This window comes from Pieris napi, chromosome 15 (assembly GCF_905475465.1).
Source record: "Pieris napi chromosome 15, ilPieNapi1.2, whole genome shotgun sequence".
NCBI classification, from domain to species: Eukaryota; Metazoa; Arthropoda; class Insecta; order Lepidoptera; family Pieridae; genus Pieris; species Pieris napi.
The window spans coordinates 8743488-8769056 of NC_062248.1; the positions used below are offsets into that span (position 1 = coordinate 8743488).

At 32.6% G+C, this 25569-nt stretch overlaps 4 protein-coding genes across 9 annotated transcripts in view; 2 read left to right on the forward strand and 2 right to left on the reverse strand.

Moving 5' to 3' along the window:
• The window catches only part of LOC125056551 (serine-protein kinase ATM), a 33112-nt gene extending 31083 nt beyond the window's left edge, over positions 1-2029 (reverse strand). Inside the window, exons 1-3 of the mRNA XM_047659701.1 lie at positions 1462-2029; positions 1208-1301; positions 569-733 (exon numbers count right to left, since the gene is read on the reverse strand). Of these exons, the coding sequence (XP_047515657.1) occupies positions 569-733; positions 1208-1301; positions 1462-1662 (460 nt within the window). The 5' untranslated portion in view covers positions 1663-2029. The remainder of the gene's footprint in view (positions 1-568; positions 734-1207; positions 1302-1461) is intronic.
• A 193-nt stretch (positions 2030-2222) lies between these two features.
• On the forward strand, positions 2223-3844 carry LOC125056421 (B9 domain-containing protein 2). Of its 2 annotated transcripts, none has more exons than XM_047659503.1 (4): positions 2223-2558; positions 2636-2686; positions 3010-3235; positions 3602-3844. In XM_047659503.1, exons 1-4 carry the CDS (start codon positions 2468-2470, stop codon positions 3693-3695), a joined length of 462 nt encoding a protein of 153 aa, XP_047515459.1. In that variant the 5' UTR covers positions 2223-2467; the 3' UTR covers positions 3696-3844. The 2 variants fall into 2 exon arrangements, with proteins under 2 accessions (XP_047515459.1, XP_047515458.1); XM_047659502.1 differs by having other exon boundaries at positions 2227-2558; positions 2636-2761.
• A 1051-nt stretch (positions 3845-4895) lies between these two features.
• On the forward strand, positions 4896-6396 carry LOC125056420 (tectonic-1-like). Its single transcript, XM_047659501.1, is given in 2 exon segments — positions 4896-5258; positions 5446-6396. Coding segments are annotated over 2 exon segments (1089 nt in total). The 5' UTR covers positions 4896-5066; the 3' UTR covers positions 6343-6396.
• On the reverse strand, positions 6386-24837 carry LOC125056419 (cullin-3). 5 transcript variants are annotated; one of them, XM_047659498.1, is made up of 16 exons: positions 24713-24837; positions 24168-24321; positions 22934-23131; positions 22459-22644; positions 21641-21844; positions 19734-19913; positions 18314-18508; positions 16759-16935; positions 16141-16311; positions 11412-11519; positions 10747-10871; positions 10064-10283; positions 9166-9335; positions 8234-8372; positions 7108-7293; positions 6386-6489 (listed from the first exon to the last, which is right to left on the reverse strand). In XM_047659498.1, the coding sequence occupies exons 2-15, from the start codon at positions 24225-24227 to the stop codon at positions 7141-7143; spliced, it is 2286 nt and encodes a 761-aa protein (XP_047515454.1). In that variant the 5' UTR covers positions 24228-24321; positions 24713-24837; the 3' UTR covers positions 6386-6489; positions 7108-7140. The 5 variants fall into 5 exon arrangements, with proteins under 5 accessions (XP_047515454.1, XP_047515456.1, XP_047515455.1 ...); XM_047659500.1 differs by having other exon boundaries at positions 24679-24787; XM_047659499.1 differs by lacking the exon at positions 24713-24837 and adding an exon at positions 24428-24587.
• Between the last annotated feature and the right edge of the window lie 732 nt (positions 24838-25569).

The following is a 25569-nucleotide window of genomic DNA, read 5'->3' on the forward strand; positions in this document are numbered from 1 at the left end:
TGATAGATAATATAAATTGCAATAAAATTTACTTAACTATAAATGAATGAGAATTAAAAAAACAAGTATTTTCTTGTTTGAGTGATGTTTCGAATAATCAGATTTTGCCTTCACAGATTCATATTAGCGAGGGATAACAATATATTGATTACTAGTTGATGTTCTCAATTTCGCCTGCAAGCATTTGCTATGATTTATACAGTGTGAACTAATATTTATGACAATTATTTTAAAATTTTTATCTTGAGAACAGATTTAATTACAGAAAGCCTACATGTTGTTTTGAGCTGAGCTATATGTATTAGCTGAAAAGCATCTGATTGGTATTTATAAGAGAGTTTTATATACATCCAGAAAGACAGGCACAAAAATTAAAAAATATACATTACTGCATTTTGTATGTGAGTTATGTATATTTTTTAATTTTAATAATCTCACATAATAGTTTTTAGTTATCTTTAGGGTTAGGGTTGTAGGACCGCAATTAGACTCCTGATTGGTCCGTTGTGCGTTAATTTTTTAGTTACCTTTATTAAATGTACAAATATAAATAAATAAAGAAACATACTTTCCCACATAGATGGTGTAATGAATCCTATATAATAATCATTGTTCAGGACATGTTTATAGAGGACACTATAATATGCATCTCCAATAGCTTTTCTTAAACGAATATCATTAAATATATTTATACAAGCTTCCATAATAAGATCACATTTTATATGAGCACCACCTGGAAATATATAATACTAATCTACATGTTCCAAAATTATTACTATATTATAATATTAGTAAAGCAGAGATATAACCCCTGGTTGTCACTGAGACTTCTATATCTATGTTATAATTTCTAGAATAGGCAAGAACAATACAGTAAATGCCTTACTAAATAGTCTAGTTTTTTTAATAATGTTTTCCTTGCAGGTACAAGTTTGTTTACAAAAGTTTGCAACACAGGAAAGTTCATTGTGTACTGCAGAGGTTCTAACATATGACCTAAGTGATTAGAATTGAAGCTTTTATATTCTAGGACAGGCATATATACTGTATCTATGTCTCTGACACTTTCAATAAGCATATCTTAAGCTTTCTGGGCTTTAAAAGAAAATAATTGTTTCAGATGGATCTGTAGTGTAGTGTAACTTTACATTTTTGCCACAGGCATTAATTATTAAGTAAATCCAAGCAAATAATTGATAGTATTTACCTTTATTTGACCCTGAAACACATAAATTCAGAAGACTCGTAGAAGTCCCAATAATATTATCAAAATTCTTATTTGTTTCATATTTTTCAGTTTCCTAGAATAATTTTAATGGTTATTAATAGTTTATGTTTAAATGATTGAAAATATTATGTGAAATTGTAATCATTTTTAAATCATAGTCAGGTAGAAAATTACTAAATAATTTAAATTATCATTATGTTATTTAAGTTATAATTATTTTATTTATTACTCACTTTGAGTATATATTCATTGATATCATTAAAAACTTGGTTCCAAGTGTAACCTGACTTCTTGCGAGTGTTTTCTGTAAGTAAGCTAGGCATAGCAGATCTACTGAGCATATCTTTTAAAGTTTCAGAATTTTTCTTTCTCTCATTAACACGTATCGAGGTGAGACCCGAACATATTTCTATCAACGATTGCTCCAAAGCCATGTTTTTGATGGGTTACAATCACTAGAGAACACCAATTGACTCGGACAGGATTAAATCCTATTAGCCTGTAACTTCCTAATTTTGTAAGCATTACTGCGAAGTGCGGTCATAACTCGAATATTTAGCCTAACAGACAAATGCAACTTTAGAAGTTAGAACCCGGCGTTTATATGTCCGTTCTTAAACTTCAAACGACACTACAAAGTTTTGTATATTTTCGTAAACTAGATCTAAAGTTAAAAGGACTACGAATTCCTTATATGTTGTATGTATTAGTTATATGAGTATGAAAAAAATTAAATAAAACTTTATTAGAAAATAAAAATCATAAATCATAACAAGCACTTGACCTTGGCTTATTTTTGAATGGAAATCAAAGACAAAAGATAGTTGTTATAGTTTAGTATTTACTATTGTAGAATACAAACTATAGAATACAGTCAAACGATACATATTGTAAAAAATTAATATATTCCCATTTCATTATAGATTAAGTAACAAAAAGAATAAACTCTAAACCAAGTCTATTAAAAATCAAGTCAAGTCAATTAAAAATAAAATTTAAAGTACTAGTCATTAAAGGGAATATTGTTGACTGACAACATTACATTCGTGAATCTGATTGGTGAAATTCAAAGTGAGTCAAATCGTAAATACAAGTACGTCACGTCCTGCCAAAGTTCAAACTTACTGCATTATGTATTGTTTCCATGACAACAAAAAATAAACAAGCGCAAAACTAGAGAATATTTATTCTATTCGAATATGAATTTATAAGATATTTTACCTAAATATATGTGGTTCCATGGCAGAACTGCACATTTTAGGACATTTAAATTGTGCACAGCATTTTACAGAGGGTTATTCTTTGTATTGTCGATACACGATTCAAGCGGGTATGTATTCAACATTTTAAAATTATCCTTACAATACTTTGCACCATAAGTTTCATCACGGTATTTTCTTCTTGTAGGTCCCAATTGGACACTACTTACAGGATGCACCGAGGGGCAGACATCAACTGGTAAACCCAATACTGATAATTCTGTTATATGGGCTCATCCGCTTGATATACATTTTGTAACTCGCGGTATACAAGGTATAAAAACACTGAAAATCAATGACATACTTACAATCTTTCGCTCTCTCTTATTTTTTCTCTTATATATTTTACCTCAAATGTAGTATAAAAATTATAACTTAATATGGATTTTGGCTTATTTTTAACTGCCAATGAGTTTCTTATTGCTTTCCTCGATTTCAACTATTTAAAATAATAATAAAATTTCGTTCCTGTAGTTAGCACTTTTAATACAAACATAATACATAAGTTTGCTTATTTTATAGGTTGGCCAAAGTTGGTTTTTCATGTCAACTGTCTTGACTCATTGGAAAGATCATGGGTGGTAGGCTATGGCTGTACTAGTCTCCCCACAGTGCCAGGTTATCATACAATAAGAGTACCCTGCTGGCTGCCTGCTGCAACTTCAATATCAGATAGCTTAAGACAATATTTTCTTGGTGGATCTCATCAAATAACACAAAATGATATTATTAGTTTAGGAAATGATAGGTAATTTTATTCTAATTCTATACTCGTATAGAGGAGATTAATGAGGAGAACATTTATGTAGTGTTGAATATTGTCAAGACTACATAAAGAAAGTCCCATGCTTTTAGTTTGGGTCTCCTTATTTTTTATAACTTATATATTAAATAATTTGAAATCTTGCAGATACTATATTAAAATAGAGTAACTGAAGACTGAAGTAGTAAAGTAATTTTATCTGTACTTGTTATTACATTTTATATAATACTTTAAAATTTAAATGTTTAAAACATATTGAATATAGAAATCATTTATTGTACATTGTAAATGTGTGTTTTCTTTTTTATTAATATAATATAGAGCTGTTAATAATCAAAATTCTTTTTACAGATTCAAGTTAAGCACACAGTCAAAAGGGTGTATAGAAATTAAGATCTGTATAATTTTAAGGAATTTCACTCAATTTGGAGTAGAGTATAAATAATGCAGCCAATAACATACCTTGTTTTTACTTTGGTGTCTATTTTAATTCAATTTTGTGTTATGGACTTCATAAACGTTACTATTGAGGAAAAGAATAAAAGTAAAATGTTAAGGCGCAATTTACAAGCCATGGCTAGGATCGTAGAGAAGCCCCACGGTTTGTTTTATCAGACCTTATCGAACATCTCAATAGACATGACAACAGAGACGTCAAGCACTATACTAGACTGGGTTTATGATGAAAATATCTCAACTACAGAAGAAAATTTCTTAACCGATATCACAACTTCTGACTATGAGAATGTTACTGAAGTGACGTTGTTCAATAAGAATATTACAACTAAACCAAGTTTACGAAAGAAGTCTGAAGGGAGATGTGGATGCAATATTTTGGTTTGTGATTTATAATGTAATGTTCGTTCATAATAACAATAATGTAATGTTCGGGTTTTTTTCCTGCTTAAAATTAAGGACTTTCTATTGAATCAGTTTGCATTCCGAAACAAGAATTGTTCGGGTCGGTGTGAACTTATTGCTTATAATAGATAAATGGAAATATTGTTTGGGGTTCTTAATAAATACTCATAAGTTATTGAGAGAGGCACGGGCGACGCTTATTTTTTTTCAGTTTTCTGATTCTTTGTAATAACATTTTATTTTTTTCCAGTATAAAACATGTGATATTAATTGTTGCTGTGATACCGATTGTTCGGATACAGAAAGAATGTTATTCTCGCAAAACTGTAAAGAAAAATATCTCAAACAATTCATACATCCCTGCAGTTCAGGTCAAATGAAACAAACGAATTTTTTAGAAAATTTATTTTGTATTTCTAAAACTAACTTACCCGATAAACGCTTAACAGACATACAGGTAAATAGTTAAAACAAAATACATAATATTTACGTTAATGAATGGTATATTATATATTTCTATTACAGTTTGATGAGGCAGCAATTTATAGGTACCATAGGTGGCGTATTAGTGACAAGCAAGAAGAATTTAATGAGTTGGATATTTATAAATACAATGATCCGATATGGTTGATGAACGAGTCAAGGTTTCATGCCGGTTGGTGCTTACTTATATACATATATATTTAAAATACGTTTATTTTTAACAATTTTACAATATTTTTTTAAGAAACAATATCTAAAACAATTGTGTATCGCGTTTATTAACCAGTTTTACTATTTTATTTTGAAAAATTAAGGCCTAAAAATAATTTAACTGTTGTACGATTTAATTAATTAAATTATTATTATTTTATTTTATTTTTTTTACAATAAACGTCACACTTAGTAATTTTGAAAGTAGTTTCATTAACTCAAAACAATTGTAATATTAAAAATAAACGCGTTTCCTTGTTAAATGTGTGATACAATTTCAGATATTCCAATGGCATTCGCCAACAATTATTGCAATGATAAAAGACGAATAAGATTTTTAATAAACGAAAACGTCAAATGTATTGTAAAGTTGCAAGATCTTCATATGTTTCAAGCTTTAAAAGCCACCAATAGTAGCGTCTTAAGTATGGAGGAAACAATTAATGCCACGAAGGTATGTTAAGCTGGGAGGAATTGCGGAGTAACAAAAAAAGCCATATATTTTATTGAGTATTTAACGTTTTAAAATCTAGCCAAAATAACTAACACTAACCATTCGTAAAATACATTAGCTATCTCTTTTTAACAGTGTCAACACAATAGAGAAAGAGACGTACTTTTCAGACGATTTATTTTTGCAGAGCGAATTTCATACAAATTGGACTTTGGTCATATGCGATGACAATCAATGCCGAGCATATAATAAAACTGGTGATGAACCTCATTGTACCGATATTTACTGCGAGAACATCGCTACTACTGTGCAATATAATTTCTATTATTACAATTCAAGAATCACAAAAGCTGTATTAAAATGACACGTTCAGAAAGTGTCCATGCGAATTCCTTTTATAACACAGACTATTCAAGTAAAATTCTATTTAAGCAACGATTCTATAGAAAATGTCATCAAATTAAGCGGCAATCCGGGATACAATTGGGGTCTACCAATTATAATATCGAGTGCCGAGAGTAACCATACACTGCATTTCTTCAATAAGACTCATGAGAAAACAATTCTTACGTATCCATATAACAGAAATGGGAAATGTCTATCATCAAATGTTAGATACAACATAGTTCAATTTGGACACAATAAAAGAAGCAAATGCAGATACCACATACAACAGATCGACTTAAAAAATGGCACGACCGCTTGTCATTTGATACAAAATCAAATATTAAATTTACTGGGACTAAATTCTACACTCTATATATCGCCGTATGGTAATCCTGAACGTCTAAGCGACGAGCGATGGCTACGAATGCAAATCGTAAGAACCTACATATATGGGGTGTTCAAAAATAACGAATTGAAGTGCAACAACATTATAGCGAGAATCGGATATGTTATGGCGTATGAAAGTGAACAACTTGTATATGTGAAGGTCGAAGGCACCGCACAAAACATAACATTCGACATAGAGGACATTTCGACAGTGATCACCGTAGACACGAGCTTTTTAGAGCTGAGAAAATCTTTAGAATTCGCCGGCGCACCGCAACTAAACATAAACCTGCCGAAAAACTTCTTCTAATATTCGAGAAATGCTAATATTCGCTTTGATAATAAAATAAACGTTTTGTATTAACTAATAATTTTTATTTAGCAATAATTTAAATACTCTCGTTACTTCTATCACTTTAACTTGTCCACCCGAGAGATTTACGGTCTCGCTGTTAGCCTGAAAGTAATGAAACATTGTTTAGTGCCTAGATTTTTAAAATGCCTAAAAAATCTATACTAATATTAAAGAGCTAAAGTTTTATCAGAGATCTACTGAACTGACTTTGAAAATTCGTTCACCACGTTATTATGTGCGATAGGAGAGAAATATGATTAGAATTCTAGAGGAAGGCATACAATTTATTAAGGTTTCGGGTCACGGTCGCTAGTATTACATTTACCTTTAAAGCAATGAGCCAACATGTACAGATGTTCTAAAGTAATCAGAATCTTTTTTTCATAGTTTATTCAATATAAAGAATACGTTTTAATTGTACTACAATTTGCATGTCTGACATACTGACTGTTGAGGGACTCAACAGTATGTTGCCGAAAGTTGCGCATGAGTTAGTTCAACGAGTACGCTGAGATCTGGCTTATTTTAATCCGGGTAACGCGATTTCGCTAATAGACAGCCAATATAACAACGTCAACAGCATTTTTGAAGTTCAAATTATTACTTTCCTCTTAGAAATAATTATTTAAAATAAAATAAAATTTACTTTACACATGCGCACTATTTGCGATAAATCAAATGGGGTCAAAACTGTATAAAATCTAATTTTCTAAAATTTACCTTGTAATTGGTAGTATATATGTGTAGACGCACCTATGCGACGTATGTGTACACCTTGCGGTCGTCTGGCGTACGCGCGAGGTACTCCCGTTCTATGAGACCCTCGATACGTTTCTTGATCACCACCGGAGAAGGTAAGAAGCGCGCGCGCAGCTGCTCTGTTACTTCTGCTACTAGCAGGGTGTGCTGAAAATACAAAAATAGATATAATGCTAAGAAGGTATTTGAAAATATTATTAAAAAATAAAAATGTATGTGTAGGAGACTGCTGCTTTCTTTTTGATCAGGTTTTCTTAAATAATGGTTCAGAGTCGAGACTTATGTATAAGACGTATAGGATTTGACACTCAAGACTCATAACCTAGTAGTTAATTATTTTAATTTAAATAGAACTTGATTAAGCATTTAATTAATTAGCATGAATGTGAAATTTATATTTTCTAAAATTATACATTTCCCCGCTCATGCATTTGTGTTGGCGCACTTGGAAGTTCGAATATATTTTCAGTAGGAAAATCTGCTTAATAACCTGGTACCAACAAATTTTCCGGGAACTGCTAGTGTAAGCTCTGGATATATTAGATGCAAGATGATATTTCAGAAACTGTATTCTACATTCCCGAAAAACATACCATTTTCCATCTCAAGAAAAACAAATATATTATAATAAAAAAACTATTCTAGATCAACTTTTAATTAAAATCCTTTATGAAAGTAAGATTAAACTTTACGCGAATTAATAAATCCAAAATTTGCCTTCATTAAAAAAACTATGAGGAAATATTATTACTACAAATTTTAGCATAGGTCTGTGGTTCCAAAAACTAACACAGACAGCGCACGTTTATAACAACTCTTAGCCAATCTCAAATACAGAGTGTTATATACGCACACCCATTCACAAACTCATACATTCACGTACTTCTTAGGTCTTATACGACTTTTGTTTGATTAAACTAAGACAAATTTTATTTAAAAAAAAATAGCAAACACTCCCCAGTGAAAGGACTAGCGTTAGATCAATTTTGTTACAACCATATTTCTGTCACGAATAGTTATTATAATTATTCATAGAAGATACACGAGGATACTATATACAAAAACTACTTAAAGAAATGAAACATACCGCCATTTTCTTCCTGGCCTTCATGATACGCACGATAGCGGCCTCAATCTCGTGTTTGCGATCCTCATCCACTTTGTTACGAGTCTCACGTCGTTCCGGCTCCGACTCGCCCTTCGCCGCTACTGTCTGGATTTTTACCCTGATTTGGGGGAAATAATTATTCATTAGTATAACACATACATAAATAAATGTATGGGACCCTACACTCTTTCAAAAGATGTATCCTTGGAATCACAATCCAATCATATCCCTAACATAATTTATCAATCATCGTCATTCAGCTGTTTTGTATAATATTTGATGCTTCGGACGTCTTGTGAATAACATAATTTTATTTCTCTTTACATTGGTAGATTTGGTAGTTAGAAGTAGATTATTATTAGCGACCTGCTCGTTGCCTTTATTATTTATGAATAAATACTTTGTATTTTAAAAATTAGCTAACAGAGCCGTACAGACACAATATGGCTTGTTTGAAAATGTTTTATAGATGCTAAAATGAATAAAAATATTCATCAGTAAGTCAGTTTTAAATGATTTTTACTACTGCCTAACAATCGTTTTTCATTCACTGCTATTTTTTTATAGTACAGGGGGCAAACGACGGGACGTAACCCCCAAAAAAGGGTAGTCGCCGAAGCCCATGGACACACCCATTTTAGTGCCGGCCTTTTTTTTAAACAATTGGAGGTTGTATTTCCCAGGGAAGTCTCCCAGCGGTTTTCGATTCCTCAGTTCGCAAAAGAAAAGTCTTGTGAAGCGAACCGAGGAAGACTTCTAGCCATAACGTCGATGCAGGAATGATCAACCCAAACAACTCTTCAGAACAACAAAAATAAAGTACTTCTGTTTCTTTTCATCACAGCGTAAACACAATATGACAGAAAGAGACAAAATAGTAGTTTATGTAAGAGAGGGAATAGTGCAATTACCTATGCAATTTCGAAGTGAACGCATCATTCACGTAGAACTGGTGAGAGGGCTCTATTTCCTTGGTTTTAGGATGTTTGATAAGCACTCGTTGTGTGGGTTTGCCCATCGCCAGAGATTGCAGAGCGCGCACTAAATCCTTCTCCGGGACGTCTGTTTCGTTCAGGATTTCCTGGAATTATTCATTGACAATTGTTATGATACACGTATATTAATAAACACATCTATTTTAACCACCAAATGGGTGGTAAGTAGGGAATGCAATGTCGATCCCGCGAGATTTCGTATTCTCGACTCGAGATTGCATTCGCTAGTGGTAACCTCGCTGTACATGTGAAACATCATCACAAATAAAATAAATAAATCAGTGGCGCTACAACCTTTTTAGGTCTGGGCCTCAGTTTTCTGAATCTGTTTCATGATCTTTTGTCAATCTTATAGGCAAGTAGGTGATCAGCCTCCTGACACACGTGGTCGACTTTTTGGGCAAGCCGGTTTCTTCACGATGTTTTCCTTCTCTTTTCGAGCGAATGTTAAATGCGCAATTTGAAAGAAAGTCCAATGGTGCACAGTCAGGGATGGCACCTACAACCTCAAGGAAGATTGCCAACACTGCTCTCAAATTCTGGTATTAAGGTCAATTTTACCTTTGCTAAATGAAACCAGATTTGGTGTTTATTACTTTTATTGTCAAGAGATGGCGCTACTGGCCTAATAACGCGATTACAATGTTGTTTCATAAATGTATTAAGGTCAATAATAATAACTTTTTACCCCCAAATACGGGTTTCTTTATGTGCTATCATAGTTAATGATTAAATAAGAATGAAATGACACGTAGCAAATAATAGTTTTAAAACACTTCTCTTTCCGCAAAGAGATTAAATATTAGGAACTCACCTCATAGGTAAGCCGTTCTCTCTTGTTAAACAGCAGCAGCACACACATCTGGAAGGTGGACACTTGGATGATGTGCCTGCGGGGAGCTGCGGGGGCGGAGTGGGGCGGGGAGCGGGGAGGTGACGAGGGCAAAGCCCCACGGAACGTCGCGTGGAGGTCTGCGCTGCCCAGCTGGGGCTGGAGGGAGAGCTGGCGGCCCGAGTGCTTTGCTAGGTAGAAGCTAAAAAAATTAAGTTCAAATATAAAAAATGTTAAACATTAGTCTTTAAAAGATAAAAAAAGGGTGCGTGTACTTATGTACGCGCGTAAGAAGTTATACTTCTTTGGCATTATTAAAAATAGTTTTTGATTGCATGCAAATAATTAATTACAATTAAATAATCAAATACTGGAAAAGGAGTCATTATAGTCAATAATGTTCAGTTTACATTTGAAAAATTAAATAAATAAATATTTATTTATTCTCTTACATTAAATGTAACATAAATTATTTTATTATTCGAATGTTGTTTTGAAATTATGTCCAATGCCGTAGCGTCTTCCGTGGGCAACTTCATTCTGTTAATTTTGTGTCACGGTGCGCGCGCATCGGAAAATTTCACTCTGATCAATTTTTCATAACGCGCCTAAAGAAGTATAACTTCAAAAATGAATATTTAAAACATCCTGCATATATACATTACCTTCTAAAGACTTCAAACGCCATCCTAGGCGCGGCAGGTATGTTGCATTTGGGCGTGGCGCTCTGCGTCGGCCAAAATCCCGTAGTAAGCACGCGCACTGACAGATCCACGCCGTGTAAATTGCTCTGAAAATATTTTTTATTTTATTTTGATACAAGTTGTGTGTTCGACAATGGTTCAGTTTTTTTTGTGTATTTAAGACTAGTACACAATTTTATCATTTTATATTTTATTAATCAGTTATACTTATTTTTTAAACGATACGAACGATTTAGACGATAATCATTATCTTATATTTTTTGTCTTCTAGTTTAAATTATTAGACTCTTTAAAGTCAAATATTTTGATACACCGAATCAATTCGCGCTTAGGCTCCCGTGAATTAAACTTAAATCTAGTTTCAAGAGCTGTTAAACTATTTTATGTTTATAAAGTTTCACGTATTTCAGCGCTCAAAACGAGATTGTTCTTGTGTCTTGACATATAAATTACAACCCGAATTTTTCCTAATCATAATCGTACTAATTCAGTGTAATAGAATAATGGTTATATAAAACTTTGATTAATTTTTAAAATATATTTTTTGAGCAGTAGTATTTAGTAAGTGCTGTTCCCTATATATATATACATACAAAAAATATATGTATAATTATTCAAAAACTCACCCCGGATGATATAACGTGTTCCTTAAATTCCTCCATTATGGTATTAGACACTGTCATGTCCTTGAACATTCCTTCGAGTTTCGATGTGAATTGACAACCGCATTCAGTCTGAAATACAACAAATTAATTTAAAACGTACGGCAAATAAGCGTATTTACAAGTATGTATTGGAATTACGAATGATTTTAGGACCCTGATTTAGTATTACGTCAAATTCATCATCAGTTTGACAAAGTGCGAACATATTTGTATGAAAGGTTAGATGACCAGCATTGTGGAACACGTCTGCTCCACAGCATAATGCTGAGCCAGGGCTAGTTACAAACACACTTAAAATGCACCTAATTCCTTTGTTTCGTTAGTAATAAATTTTATGTCTATGTGTATGTACTTTTAAATAAATTATGAACAAGAACACTGTTGGCTCAGTGGCTATTTATATCCAGTTTCACATAACCCTGAGTACAGATACCGGCAAACATCTTGAACAAATGTCCTTGCTTGCTCCGAAGCGATTTTTAGGTATCACTTGGGGGCGGTGATGCGCGGCGGCGGTAGAGTGACGTGTCGATTGCGTGATTGGTAAATTAGTTGACGTTTGTGTATACGCGCAAACTTTCCCCCACTCCCTTGTTTAATGCTCGAGAAGTTTGCCGGTAGCTGTAGTATCGTTCGAAACACAGCTGTGCAATAGATTTGTGATGTTGATCTACTGCACAGCTGTGATTGATGCTTTGTATTGATTTATCAAGAATTGTGCACATAGACAATCAACGTTTGCATTTATTGACGCAAAAGTCGACGACATATCTATGAATAAATAAAATTACCAAAACAGATGCTTGTTTGTTTGTAATTGTTGTAAACATTTTTTTAAACACAAAAATTGTATAGAGTTTGTTATGGAATAGCTGGAAAGTCTGACACAGGTATAGTTTACTAAAAAGGGTTTCCTAATGTCATAATTGTAATGCATACTTGTAATGAATAAATACATTTTTATTATTTTTGTAGTGTTGTAGCGCCACTGGATATTTACTTTACGTACGCATGGTGACTAAAATAAATCCAAGGTAAGTACTGTATACCAAATAACTACGCTAAAAAGTACTTAAGTAATGCCCAATAAATGAACGAACAATAACGGAGATGAGAAATTTTCATTAACTACACTATTCTCGAAATCCAATACATTTTTGCCGTACGGAAGCCAGGCTTCCCGCTAAGTCTACTTCTTACTCTAAGGGAGCGTTCAAGTATTACGTCACTCAATTTTTTGGAGGTTATTGAACCCCCCCCCATGTAACGCGCCGTAACGTTTTTCTGTACCTAAGTACAGTACTGTACCCACGTATAGTAAAACGTTTAGTGACAACCTAGTAACCATTGTGTGATGTAAAGTACTGGAAAGTCGAAAATAATATTAACAATAACGCGTAATTCAATCCCCGCCCCGCATCGTAACGTTTTACAAAAGGCCCCCCCCCCCCCCACAAATTCGTTACGTAATACTTGAACGCTCCCTAAGCTACATTCCTGCTTAAAGTCTTGATAGAAACTCTGCAAAATTCTTTACCGCGAACACTTTTTAAGGATCTAAACTGATGCATGAGAAATTATAAGCGAAATTAATTTATCACGCGTTCGTTGCTCATGTGCGAGTATTGCTAGATTGAGCACGTTAATGATTGTAAGTCTTTAATAAATATCTCCAGACTTTAAGCAAGGTGAAATATAATTTTACTCACGAGAGTATTGTAAAGAATTTTGCAGCTTTTTATTAGGGGTATGGGGTTATTCTGTTAGGGAATTCTCAATTTGGGACACGTCTCCGATTATACAGTGGAAATAACGGGGTTCCACGTCTTTGAGCAATCCTTCTCTCTGGGAAATTTATGGTTTTGATATAGTATTGCAATGTTTTTTTATAATATATATTCTTGGGTCACCCTACTAAAGAACCATGTACATCCTTGTTTTAAAAAAAAACATTGAACAATAATATCTTACACCTTTTTTAACAAAATTGTAATCGAATAAAGATGGAAGGAAAGCAGACCTAACCGTAAAAAAAAAAAATAAACCTTGTCATTAAATCTTAGAAAAATATACAATACTTATGTTGTATAACATAATATGTATATGGGCCCACGTACCTACAACCTTCCTTTATAGACCACAAGCCCATGAACAAAAAATACCTGTGAAATGACCCAACCTGAATTACGCTTAGAAGGCTGTTACTATATCTGAAAATAGCTCTGAGCACTATGCCGTCATTTCTGAGCGGTACATGTGAGTACGTGAGTGAATGGACTTTCTCATGTACAATGGGGGAATTTCGACTAATTATTAATGTACGGCTTTGTTATAAGTGTATAGATGATTAAAAATAAATGTCGAAAAACCTAGTGCCGTACAAAAGTGATGGTGCCGGAAGTCGGTGCAAATTTTTAATTCGACGACAGTTGCAGAAGCAATATAGGTCATTTATTACTGTACGGCATTTGTGTGATTCCTTTTGGACACATATACAGATACTTTACCCGTAAACGCCGTACATATTTCCAGCGGAGCGGTCGAAAGCCAAGGGTCGGAACCCTACCCCTACACCCATATACCCTAAGGTCATTGTAAAATGTACGGCAACATGTTCAAAATATTATTTAACACGGACAATAATGTTTTATAATTATGCCGTCCAAATATTATAGTTAATATTTGTGTAATTAAATATTTATCGAAATTTCAGGATTTACCAAGTTCTTACTGCTGTAAGATCAGAGAATAATGTACGGCAACTTGTTTTTTTACATAATGTTACTAAATATTACCGTTGTACATTATAGCCGTTCATTATAAATGGTAACAAATAAAAATATTATGATAAAAAATATATGAAATTTCCGAAATTTAGATGACTTTTCAAATGCTCCTAGAGTAATATGGGGAGTAATATTTTCAAAGATTATTGTTATTTTATATGTAACAAATATAAATAAACAAAAAAAACCAGATGCCGTACATTTTACTCCAGATTATTCTTTACAGCTGATAAAAACTTCGACGACGTTTGAGGTGTCCCTTAAGGTCATTAATAACTGTACATATCTGAGTATACTACCATAAGGCTGTAAAGTATATTTACAGCCTTATCGTACCAGCAGAGAGAGGTAAAGGAAAAATATTTTTAACAAAAATATATATAATACAGGGCGTCCCAAAGTTATGAGACATGAAGGGAAAGTACCTTAAATATCGCAGATAGGGTATTTTACTAAAAGAAGACTTTATGTTATTTATAAAAGTTAGTAATTCTGCATTCAAAGATTTTTTAAAAACTACTTGCCTCGTCTGGAAATCGAACCGGCTTAAATTAAAAAAAAAACACCCCTACTTTTATGATGCCAATCGAAAGAATGGCCAAAACCTAATAACTTTTCTAAAGTAACAGACTCGTAGGGGATTTTTTTAGGCCGAATACGATAGATAATGTTTTTAATTTGATTAAAAAGATATATTCACGCTGTTCCTTTCTTTTAAAATACTATGTTACTTAAGAAGAGTTATTAGTTTTTGGCCATTCTTTCGATTGGCATCATAAAAGTAGGGGTGTTTTTTTTACATTTAAGTCAGTTCGATTCCCAGACGAGGCAAGTAATTTTTAAAAAATCTTTGAATGTAGAATTAATAACTTTTAAAAATAACATAAAGTCTTCTTTTAGTAAAATACCCTATCTACGATATTTCAGGTACTTTCCCTTCATTTCCCATAACTTTGGGACGCCCTGTATTGGTAGGCGGTGGTAGCGGACTATCGAAAGTGTACGGCATTTATCTTTTATTGAAGATTGTTTAAAGTATTAATAACCTGTGTTATTGCCGTACAGATAAAAGTCACCGGAAAATGACTCTTTTCTGAGAAAAGTAATTTACCCCATACATCTATGTGTTCCACAAAAAATGTACGGCATGCTGGAAAATGTTATCTATTTGTGAAGTACTCTCAAGATCATTTAATTTTATGTTGATTCATATCATCATCACCTATATGCTAATCAGGCATATGTTGCGACCCTTGGCTTTCGACCGATCCGCTGGGAATATGTACGGCGTTTACGGGTAAAGTATCTGTATATGTGTCCAAAAGGAATCACACAAATGCCGTACAGTAATAAATGACCTATATTGCTTCTGCAACTGTCGTCGAATTAAAAATTTGCACCGACTTCCGGCACCATCACTTTTGTACGGCACTAGGTTTTTCGACATTTATTTTTAATCATCTATACACTTATAACAAAGCCGTACATTAATAATTAGTCGAAATTCCCCCATTGTACCTGAGAAAGTCCATTCACTCACGTACTCACATGTACCGCTCAGAAATGACGGCATAGTGCTCAGAGCTATTTTCAGATACAGTAACAGCCTTCTAAGCGTAATTCACGTTGGGTCATTTCACAGGTATTTTTTGTTCATGGGCTTGTGGTCTATTAGCACCATTCATAACAGAAATATTTGTGCAAAAAAAAGTACCGACAGCAAAATAAAAAAATCCAAAAACATTATATTTTTTTAAATTTAACTTTTATTAACCCTTTGAGGGGTAGATTGTCATATAGAGTAACCAAGAGAAATACAAATTTCTTTTTATATAGATTATGATTACGTAACTTTGTAACGTAATTTTGTTTAATACTTAGAAAGGACTAAATATTTATATTACCTTTAATTTAGAGATCATATTCTTTTCGCTGTCATCTGAGACGGATTTGTTAAGTAGGAGTCGCTTAGCTAAGTGCTGCTTATAGTATCGCTCAAACACATCCTTTTCTTGCAGGAAACGGAATAACACCATTGTCTTGTCCAACACCGCTTCGATTTCTTGCTCACTCATCTGAAATAAATATATTATAATTAATTAGTCTTCAAGTTTACTTGTCCTAACACTTTTAAAACTGTTAAACTAAAATTAATTTTAAAATCAATATGTATGAGAATTCCAAAATATAGCAAATTTCCCCTGAAAATGCGTGGAAGGGATCAACCCTTCAACCTCTCATACTCACTGTTTCGCAGAGCTATGTTTTACGAAAAGTCTTCTTGTTAGAAAAAGTAAGCAAAGCTCTCAAAAATTATAGTACATAACGAATTATTTTTTATATGAATCTTCGAAAATGCATTTCGTTTTCGAGCATAGACAATGTGTGGGTAATGTGTCAAAAAGTAAATAATTACTGTTGATGTAATCACCAAATAAGAACCCCCCCCCCCCCCCTTCCCTACGCTTACGTACTTACCTCACATATCAAAAAATATGACTTAGAGAAAAATAAAAACTTACCCCCTTCTCGCCCTTTTTAAGTTTTCCATCGATGAAGAGTGAGAGGAACTCAGGTGACTTATTGTTAAGATTTAAGAAGTACTCAAAGTCCGACGCAATCATGTGCTTAAAGATCTTGTCACTATTGAACGATTTGTGCAGGAAGTGATCGAATCGATCTTTTAGCTCCAGCAAATTCTGTAAATAATATTATTTAATCAAACAGTGGTCCCTATAACAGGATATTTCTATTAGACACAGTTTACTCGTTAAAAAGATATATAATATGTCAGGTAACAGTAGTTTATGCAACTGTCATAAATACTTAATTATATGCAGTTGCATACACTACTTTACTTAATCTCTTCATTTAAAAAAATATTTAAGTGTTCAACTGAAAATGTCTTGGCTTTCTTCCCTTTATATCCTTGTGATTTACGTTTCAGAAATGATACAAGTTTTGAATATTTGGTAATATCAATTTCGTTGTAAATACTCAGTGTACTTTGAATCATAGAATACTAGCTGACCTGGCTAACTTCGTTCCGCCCTACAACCTTATAAAATCGTTGTTACTTTAATTTAACTTATTTTAGGATTTCATTAATGTTAAGTATTACATTAATGCAACTTTTTTGCAAATACAGAAATGTTTTATTGCTTGCCATTGCGAAAAAAGAATGGTAGTTTTACACATTAGGCATCTTCTCTCTAGCGTCAATATGGCGATACTGCATGTTAAGCACTTTCTGATATCCAACATCTTTTGATCAGGATCAAAGCATGGTTATGCATCTCCTCATTCACCTCAAGATCGGAATTTCTTGAACTGACACGAATTCGACGTAAAATGATGCGTAGTTTTGTCAACAGATGGCACCATATGGTTTTTGCATTCGTAAAATTAATTAATTAATTTATTGTTATTCGATAAGTTATCCGATATTTTATTGCTTATTCTGCTATTCGGGACGGAAACAAATCCAAAAACCATGGCAATCGGTCCAGCCGTTCTCGAGTTATAAGTGTTGTAACAAACACGACTTTCTTTTATATATATAGATTTAGACCATAAGGGCGAACACTTAAAGTTATCCAATAACACTGGAAAGTAGGCGAATAAAACATTTTCGGATAATGAGTTAGCCTTTTTGTTCATTTTCCAAGTCATCAAGTCTTGGTAAAATTTGTCGTACGCATTTGATTTTTCTAACAAAAGACTATTCGTCAGTTTCGTAGCTGTTTCTAGAATGTCAGGTAGAGTTAAATTTTCATCAGTATCGTCGGTGTTGCTTGATATTTTTGCTACTAAAGTGTTATGCAACAAAATATTACTCAAATTCGTATGTACGAAATAGCGCCAAAATCGAAGAAGTCTGTTATTGGTCTATTGGCTCGGAGCAAGCGCGTTGCGCGCGCAGCGTGCTCACCACAGATAATGTGTAATCTTTAGTATGTATAGCTAAATTAATTGTAATCGATTCAGCTATTTAGTCGTTATCTCCAAAATATTTTTTAATTAAAAAAAAAACAAAATCTCCATTTGTAAATTCACGTAACTTCTTTCTATATTTACCTGAACATATGCAATAGCATTTGTATTATGATGTGTGTCTGTGACCAACGCTCGTCCTTGTTCTCTGAGATGGGCCGACACTGAATCAGCGACTGTACGAAGGCCTTCTTGAACGCGAGATAATAACTTGTAGACGCAGGCCAACTCCACGGTACGCGTGTGCATTAACATGTGAACCACGCCAGAGTTCTCCATCTGAAAAAAAAAGTGTAATTGTAAAAGTGTACAATTGGGTCGTAAGTTTGATACTCGGCTGAACGAATAATTATTATATGAAGAATACCTATTAAGATTACCAGTTTTAAAACTGAAGACTAAGTTGGAAGATCTATAATCTAAAATTATTTCCAATCCAGATTTTTGAAAGTTTAGATTGATAAATGTCAAAATTTGATCTATCGAATTCAAAGATATTTTACAAAAACGATACTTTATCAAACTCTCAAAATTGGATTGGGATTGAGTATAGAAAGTTGCCGTAAGAAGATGATCTCTATAAAGGCCCATTTACATTATCTTAGTGTTTAGGAGAGTGCTTTAGGATAGTACTTTAGTTGAAACATGTAAACGCTACTTGCTTTAGTACACGCTACGCTAAAGAACTTGCCTTTCAAGTTGTACTAAAGCACTCTCCTAAACACTAAGATAATGTAAATCGGCCTTAACTCTTAGTTTTCGAGCAATTAGTGGACATATACGATACGAAATTTAGTACACGTGCTTGACAGCAGAACTACATACATACATACAGATCAGACTCAACTAAACATTCAAAGAATAGCCGACAGATCGTAGACACAAAAATCTAAAAAAATTAAACACGTAAAAGGCTTCTATTTTTAGCTTAACAACGTTTCAAAAAATTCCAACTATATTGTATTGTTATACAAGGAATAAAGTTAGTCTCAATAGTGTTAAGAATATTCAGCAACAGATCACGAGGTCTCGGGTTTAAATTGTAAGCGAAAAAAAAAATTCGCAGAAAAAATTGCCGTGAGCACGCATAACTATTCTGCTGCTCTGTTCATGTCATAGATCCCATTCCTCGGACAATAAGAATCATAGCGCACTTTAACGCAACATCCCGCCCAGGCCAATCTCAATAGTAAAATAATTGTAGCAGTAGAATATTTATTTAAAAAAAGGTTAGGTTTTTTTTTTAAGACAATTCACACCAATTGACCTAGTCCCATGCTAAGCTGGTGAAGCTTGTGTTATGGGTACTAGGCAACGGATATACATACATATTATAGATAGATATACATATAAATACATATTTAAACACCCAAGACCTAAGAACAACACCAAATGCTCATCACATCGATGTTCGCCTCAGCCGGGGATCGAACCCGGGACCCATGGATTCGCAGTCAGGGGTACTAACCACTAGACCAATGAGTCGTCGTTTTAATAATAATACCTCTACAATAGTCTTCATGTGCCGTTCAATAAGTTCATGTTCCAATACAGCGATTACTCGAGGCTCTGTACTTTCATCAAGATAGTGTCTTGCGCGTTCAGCTTCTTCGCTTATACGCGCCTCGACTCGTGCTATGTACACCGCTGCGCTGTTCTCTGCTAGGAACTTCTGAGATTCCATCTGTGGACATAATAACGACGTGTCAGAGAAATTTATTTATTACTAGCTGACCCGGCAAGCGTTGTTTTGCCATGTATATTATTTCTAGGAAACATTTTTTTAATTCAACATAAATAACTATCTACTAAAATAAAAAATACTGGTATTATTGTGAAAACGCGTGGGGCGCTCTGTGCCATATTTTTCGTCTATCGAGCAACCCACGCTTTTTCACAATAATACCAGTATTTTTTGTTCATTACCATTTTCAGCCTAAATTAGGAATTATTTTTCACTTTTTAGTTTGATGTGCTTTAAAAGCGTGTTTTTTAGTTTTTTTTAACTATTAGATATTTATTTTTTAGTTTATTTGTTTTATTTTTTTCATTTTTTGTTTCGGATTATTGCATTGTCATCTATCTTTGACAGGTGCGCAAAGTTTGAATTAAATCTGTCCGTTAAAAGTGGGTCAAAATCGAGTCCGAAGGAGTCGGTTACATACATACATACATACCTACAGGTGAAGCTAATATAAAGCGTGTAAAAATAGGGGTTGATCGTAGAGCGGCGAAATTTAGGAGTTGTACCTATGTATTTTTGTATGCTGTATCATAGAATTTTTTTTTTTGGGATGGACACCCTTTATCACTAGGGGTTTGAAAGATCTAGTTTTGTAAATAATGTAAAAAATATTGTGTTAGATTAGTGTGGCAGTAGTGAATGATATCTAGTATATAAGGATTTTTTTCATATACATAAAAGGTTAAACATAAAATATAGCCCCAAAGACTTGTTTCTTAAGATTGTATTTACATAATAACTTTAATAGATGGCTAAATGGCTGAAACATGGCCATTGGACATTACCCATTATTATGAAATCGCGAATCCATTTAATGTATTATTATCATTCATTAAAATTTCCAAATGGACTATGACGAATGTTAACTGATATTGTTTTCCTTAAATTCCAAAGTTCCGTTAATCATGTTTATTTTTATTATTCAGTGATCTTAGTGTCATAAAGTATTAGGCAATGATATAAATTACGCGTCACGTTGTTTTGACACGTTGTCCGCTATGGACTCCTAAACTACTTAATCGATTTTAATCAAATTTTCACACTGTGATCAGTTCGATTTAACTTAAAAGATAGGATAGCTTACATCTCAATTTATATCCACAATATTATTTCATTGCAAAATATTTTTATACTACTATGTAATATAAGAAAACGCTTGGCCGGTCTGCTAGTGCTGCAATTAAGTTTTACTTAATTGTGTAAGTAATAGTAATTGGTCTTCCAATAAATATCTTACATACTATGCAGTTTTTATAAAACGGTTTACAAACAAGAGACATTTTAACTGTATAATGTATATCTCTTTATGTTGAACTAGATTCCTTCTACAAGTTTACCGATTTTCCGAATTTTGTCAAATAAAATGCGACCCCTTCCTCAATCGTTATATTTTAATCAAGTTAGATACAAAACAATTAAAATGAATTATCCACTTTCCACTACGTACTCACGTAGTTTTTGAGTTTATCGCTTTTATATTGACTGACTGACCCAGCCTTCATTTTATAACATTTTATGAATATTTCTTAATTAGAAAACAGATACATAACAATCAAATAAAGTATAAAGTAGAAACATAAGATACTAAAACAATGAACATGAAAAAGAATAAGGGGAGAGAACGGTAAGATTAAAAAATAATTGAGCTCAAACTGGAGAAAACTTACCCGATAAAACTCAGCAGACTGATGCAGAAACGGTTTCTCAAAGTCCTCTTCATACACTGCCCGGGAGTTAATCCCCAATACCATGAGCATCTGACAGGCATTGCGAATAGCCAATCTATCAACCACTTCACCACGTCTTTCACGAGCGACCAGTTCAAGGAGTGTTTGTCGTAAATGATCGCGTATACAACCGTACCGAACAACCTATTACAAGAAATATTAGAAATATGTTCATAACTTAATAGTAAAAGAATAATAAATATTTTTTTAAATTGTATTGTTGTCTAATGTTGAGTTGACTCAGACCCAAAAGCACTAAACAGAGGTAAAATACAAAACTAACAATAAAATTAAAATTGCATATCAGCGAGTCCCACGATATTACAGTTAATTATATTTTCCTAAGCCTATTCCTTCTCTTGACATTAAATACTGCATTATTAAAAAAAAATAGTCTTTAATATAACACTCTTTTAACTACACATCTATTATAACAGCATAAACACAATTTAAACAGTGCTAAAACACTAATTTTGGGTTAAATGGTTAGTTTTAAAGTGTAAACTGATCATGTAATCATGTATGAATAAAATATGATGATTTTATTTAACGAACCACACTACTTATAGACACAGTGATCGTCCATAAATGATCCTTCTTCTGTTACTATAAAACCAGAAAAATTATTGATTTGCAGAGAATCTACAATCTCTGGGTTACATGCGATAACTAAAGCTACTGAATGTATGAAATATTGTAGCACACATACAATATAAAATTTTCCGAGCCAGAAGAATACTTAAGAATAATAGCAGTACCTGATCTCTAAATATAATAAGTCCTAGGTTATAGACATTATCCACATCATTCTGTTGTACATAAACTCTATCCATATACATGAGTATATCTCTGATCATCACCATGCTAGTTTGATGATCTGTCCATGCATTGTTGAGTGTTTGCAGAAATCCATTGTGCAATGCATGGAGGACATCTTCACGGACCTGTGAAGATTTTCATGGATCTTAAGAAGTACAATTGAAAGCTTTGGCATAACATTTTAAGTATAATTTACTATGCAATATGCACAGCTTTAAGCATAATGTTTCCATATCTAGAAGAAACAAAATAATTCAGTAAGAAAGGTAAATTGAAGAAAATTAAGTATGAAACACCCCTATACCTTAAGGGATTTATGGACTGTAAAATTCCAAGGGGATGTAGGATAAATTATTGAAATTCATAGAAATACAGATATAACTTGATTTCCTCTTGAAGGCCCTCAATAGTTACCTTGTTTTCGAGGTGATGTGTAACAACTTCCTTAAGGCCAGTGTACAACCTCTCCCCATGTTTGTGGAGTACCATAGTATATGCATTCCTGTATAATTCTTCAAATGAGAGACCCGAATTATTCTTTTTCTGTATTTCCTGTATTGCATTTTTTAGTAAAGTCCATATACTCTCTACATACTTCTCATCCATAGTCATCTGAAAAAGATTTATTTCTATTGTGTTAGGAAGATTATGACTATCTTATTACTATACACATGAGGCAAGGTCAGTAGTATTTAATTTAGAAAAATTAATAAGTGTAGTAATTAATAATGCTCATTGTCTATATTAGATTATTTAGGTATTATAAATTGTTAATTTCTCCCGCAACGTCCTTAACCATGAATAAAACATCTACACAAATAAAAAGAAAGCCAGCTTTGATATCAAACACAACTAACAAAATAGTCAGTTGTGGTTCTACTTAGTATGAATTAGACAGCCTGTCTATTTCATACAAGTTATTGAGAGGACATACCCATGTATCCGGATACATCTGATAATAAGGTTCTGAATAGTTCCATACTTGAAATTTTCTAGTCATTTTGAGTTTTATGATTTCTATCATTACAAAAACATAAATATCAAAGTAAAAATATATATGTTGTAAACAATTTTATAAATTCTCTAATGTAGTGATTTTTCTATGTTGTCAAACAAATTAATGACATTTTTTTACTGAAATTTTGTCTGTATTCAAGTGAACTTATTTTTCCAATTTTGAAATTGGTTGTCAAATAATGACTATGGATTAAAAACATACACCATAAATCATTGAAAACACTAACATCTATATACACACACAATTTTTAATTGATTACCTAAACAATTTCAAGAACTCCAGTCTCAGGCAAATTTATTAAAGTATAATTTAACCTTATTTAATTTCACACAAATTAAGTTATATTGTGACTGTTCCTTAATAAATTACTTTTTTATGTTAAGCTTTATCCACCAGTCCCTCTTAAATGCAACTTTATATTTAAAGTACAGAGCTAAATAAATCATATTTTAAGTGTTATTTAGTAATGAGGTTCCTATTAAATGGTTGTATCAAAACAATTAGTAAAATATTTTATTATCATAATATACAAGTAACCTTCTACACTAATATAAATTTTAATAATTGATATGTTTTACATCTAGTGTGCAATATTTATTCTTAATAACTGGATAAAAAGGCGTCACTTACGGGAAAAGCTCTGATCCTCATCTTGCCAGGTTTGTCTTTCGGTAACGTACTTTTCATCATTGCGGCTGATTATTTTTTAACTCACAACAAAACTTTATATATCGTTTTTATTTAACTTCAGAGTAATACTTCATTGTTGCCCTCCAATTCAAAGCTGGAAATTTGAGCATTACATTAGAAAATCACTGCTTAGTTTTTGTTGGTAAAGCAAACGTCATCCGATAATGTACTTGGCGAATGCGAATTACGCTAATATTTACCCAATTAAGAAAAGGGGCTCAATTTTGTGTTTTGATTGGTAAGCTTTACTAATAAAGCCGTAATAATAAACAATTTTAGGGTGCAATATATCTTTTAGAACAAAATATATGAAAAATATTGATAAAGTAAATAGATGTCAAGAGAAAAGGCAAAATAACAGGCTAGGAATGGAGACTTCTCTTTCACTCATCATATAGTCGCTAGTTTTAGCTAGTACTTGACATGACATATTATTCAATAATTATCATACATCAATTACGGTTAATCCATTAAAAAGATGTTACCTCATTTAGCTATAAGTTTAACACTTAAAAATATCTAGAAACTAGTGTAAACAAGATACTTTTTCAGTTTTCCAAAACCATCGAATCAAAATTGGGAATAGAACATGATTGACAAGGACAAGTGACAATTGACAATTTAGTTTAACACCACAGAGGCATTCGGTCATTTAGTATCAGTAACTACTCTGTGGATTTTAATGTGACACAACAGTCAAGTACAGTGTCAAAACAAGTTTATTAGTCTATGGAGTCTAAAAGTTGATTCAAGCCAGAGCGCGCGCTTTTTAATTATTCGCGCGCATTATCTAGCTTAATATTGTAAATAACTTTTACTGAGCTTTATATTGTAAATAACTTTATTTTATTTATTTTTAATTATTTCTATTATTACATTGTCGGTTAAGAAAATTGTAAATACTGAATACTTGATTGTAAATAGTAATTAGATATAATATGGAATAATTTAACCATTTATAAAAAATGTTTTTATATTAGTAGAAAAATTTCTTATAATAAAGAAATTTCTAGTAACTTGTACTTTGAATACCAAAAATTTCAATTAAAGATTACATAATTAATTAATGTGGAACATTTAATTATGTATTCTTTAATTGAATAATTGATTGCCTCTTGGTTAGTCTGTAAAAGTTTGGAGTTCTACTTGGGCAAATTAGGGCAAAATATGATAAATGTCCAATATCAATCTACGTATTTGAAAGTATACGATAAATAGTAAATAATACATTATGAAAAATTTCAGCTTCTTAGTTTGATCTACAGTTGTCTTTGCAGTTGCCGATTGTATTTTGCACCCTGAAATATGCCTATCTATATTAGGTAGGTACTCTGTACACTTT

What these genes read in the sequence shown, in the direction of transcription:
- LOC125056421 (XM_047659502.1), top strand. Translation starts at nt 2,468, where the DNA reads ATGGCAGAACTGCACATTTTAGGACATTTAAATTGTGCACAGCATTTT. An exon ending in TCGATACACGATTCAAGCGG is followed by an intron (nt 2,559 to 2,635) that starts GTATGTATTCAA and finishes TTCTTCTTGTAG; the next exon opens with GTCCCAATTGGACACTACTT. An exon ending in ATTAGTTTAGGAAATGATAG is followed by an intron (nt 3,236 to 3,601) that starts GTAATTTTATTC and finishes TTCTTTTTACAG; the next exon opens with ATTCAAGTTAAGCACACAGT.
- LOC125056419 (XM_047659496.1), bottom strand. Translation starts at nt 23,543, where the DNA reads ATGATAGAAATCATAAAACTCAAAATGACTAGAAAATTTCAAGTATGG. An exon ending in ATATGATCTCTAAATTAAAG is followed by an intron (nt 11,520 to 16,140) that starts GTAATATAAATA and finishes GTTGTATTTCAG; the next exon opens with ACTGAATGCGGTTGTCAATT. An exon ending in AACACGTTATATCATCCGGG is followed by an intron (nt 10,872 to 11,411) that starts GTGAGTTTTTGA and finishes AAATATTTTCAG; the next exon opens with AGCAATTTACACGGCGTGGA.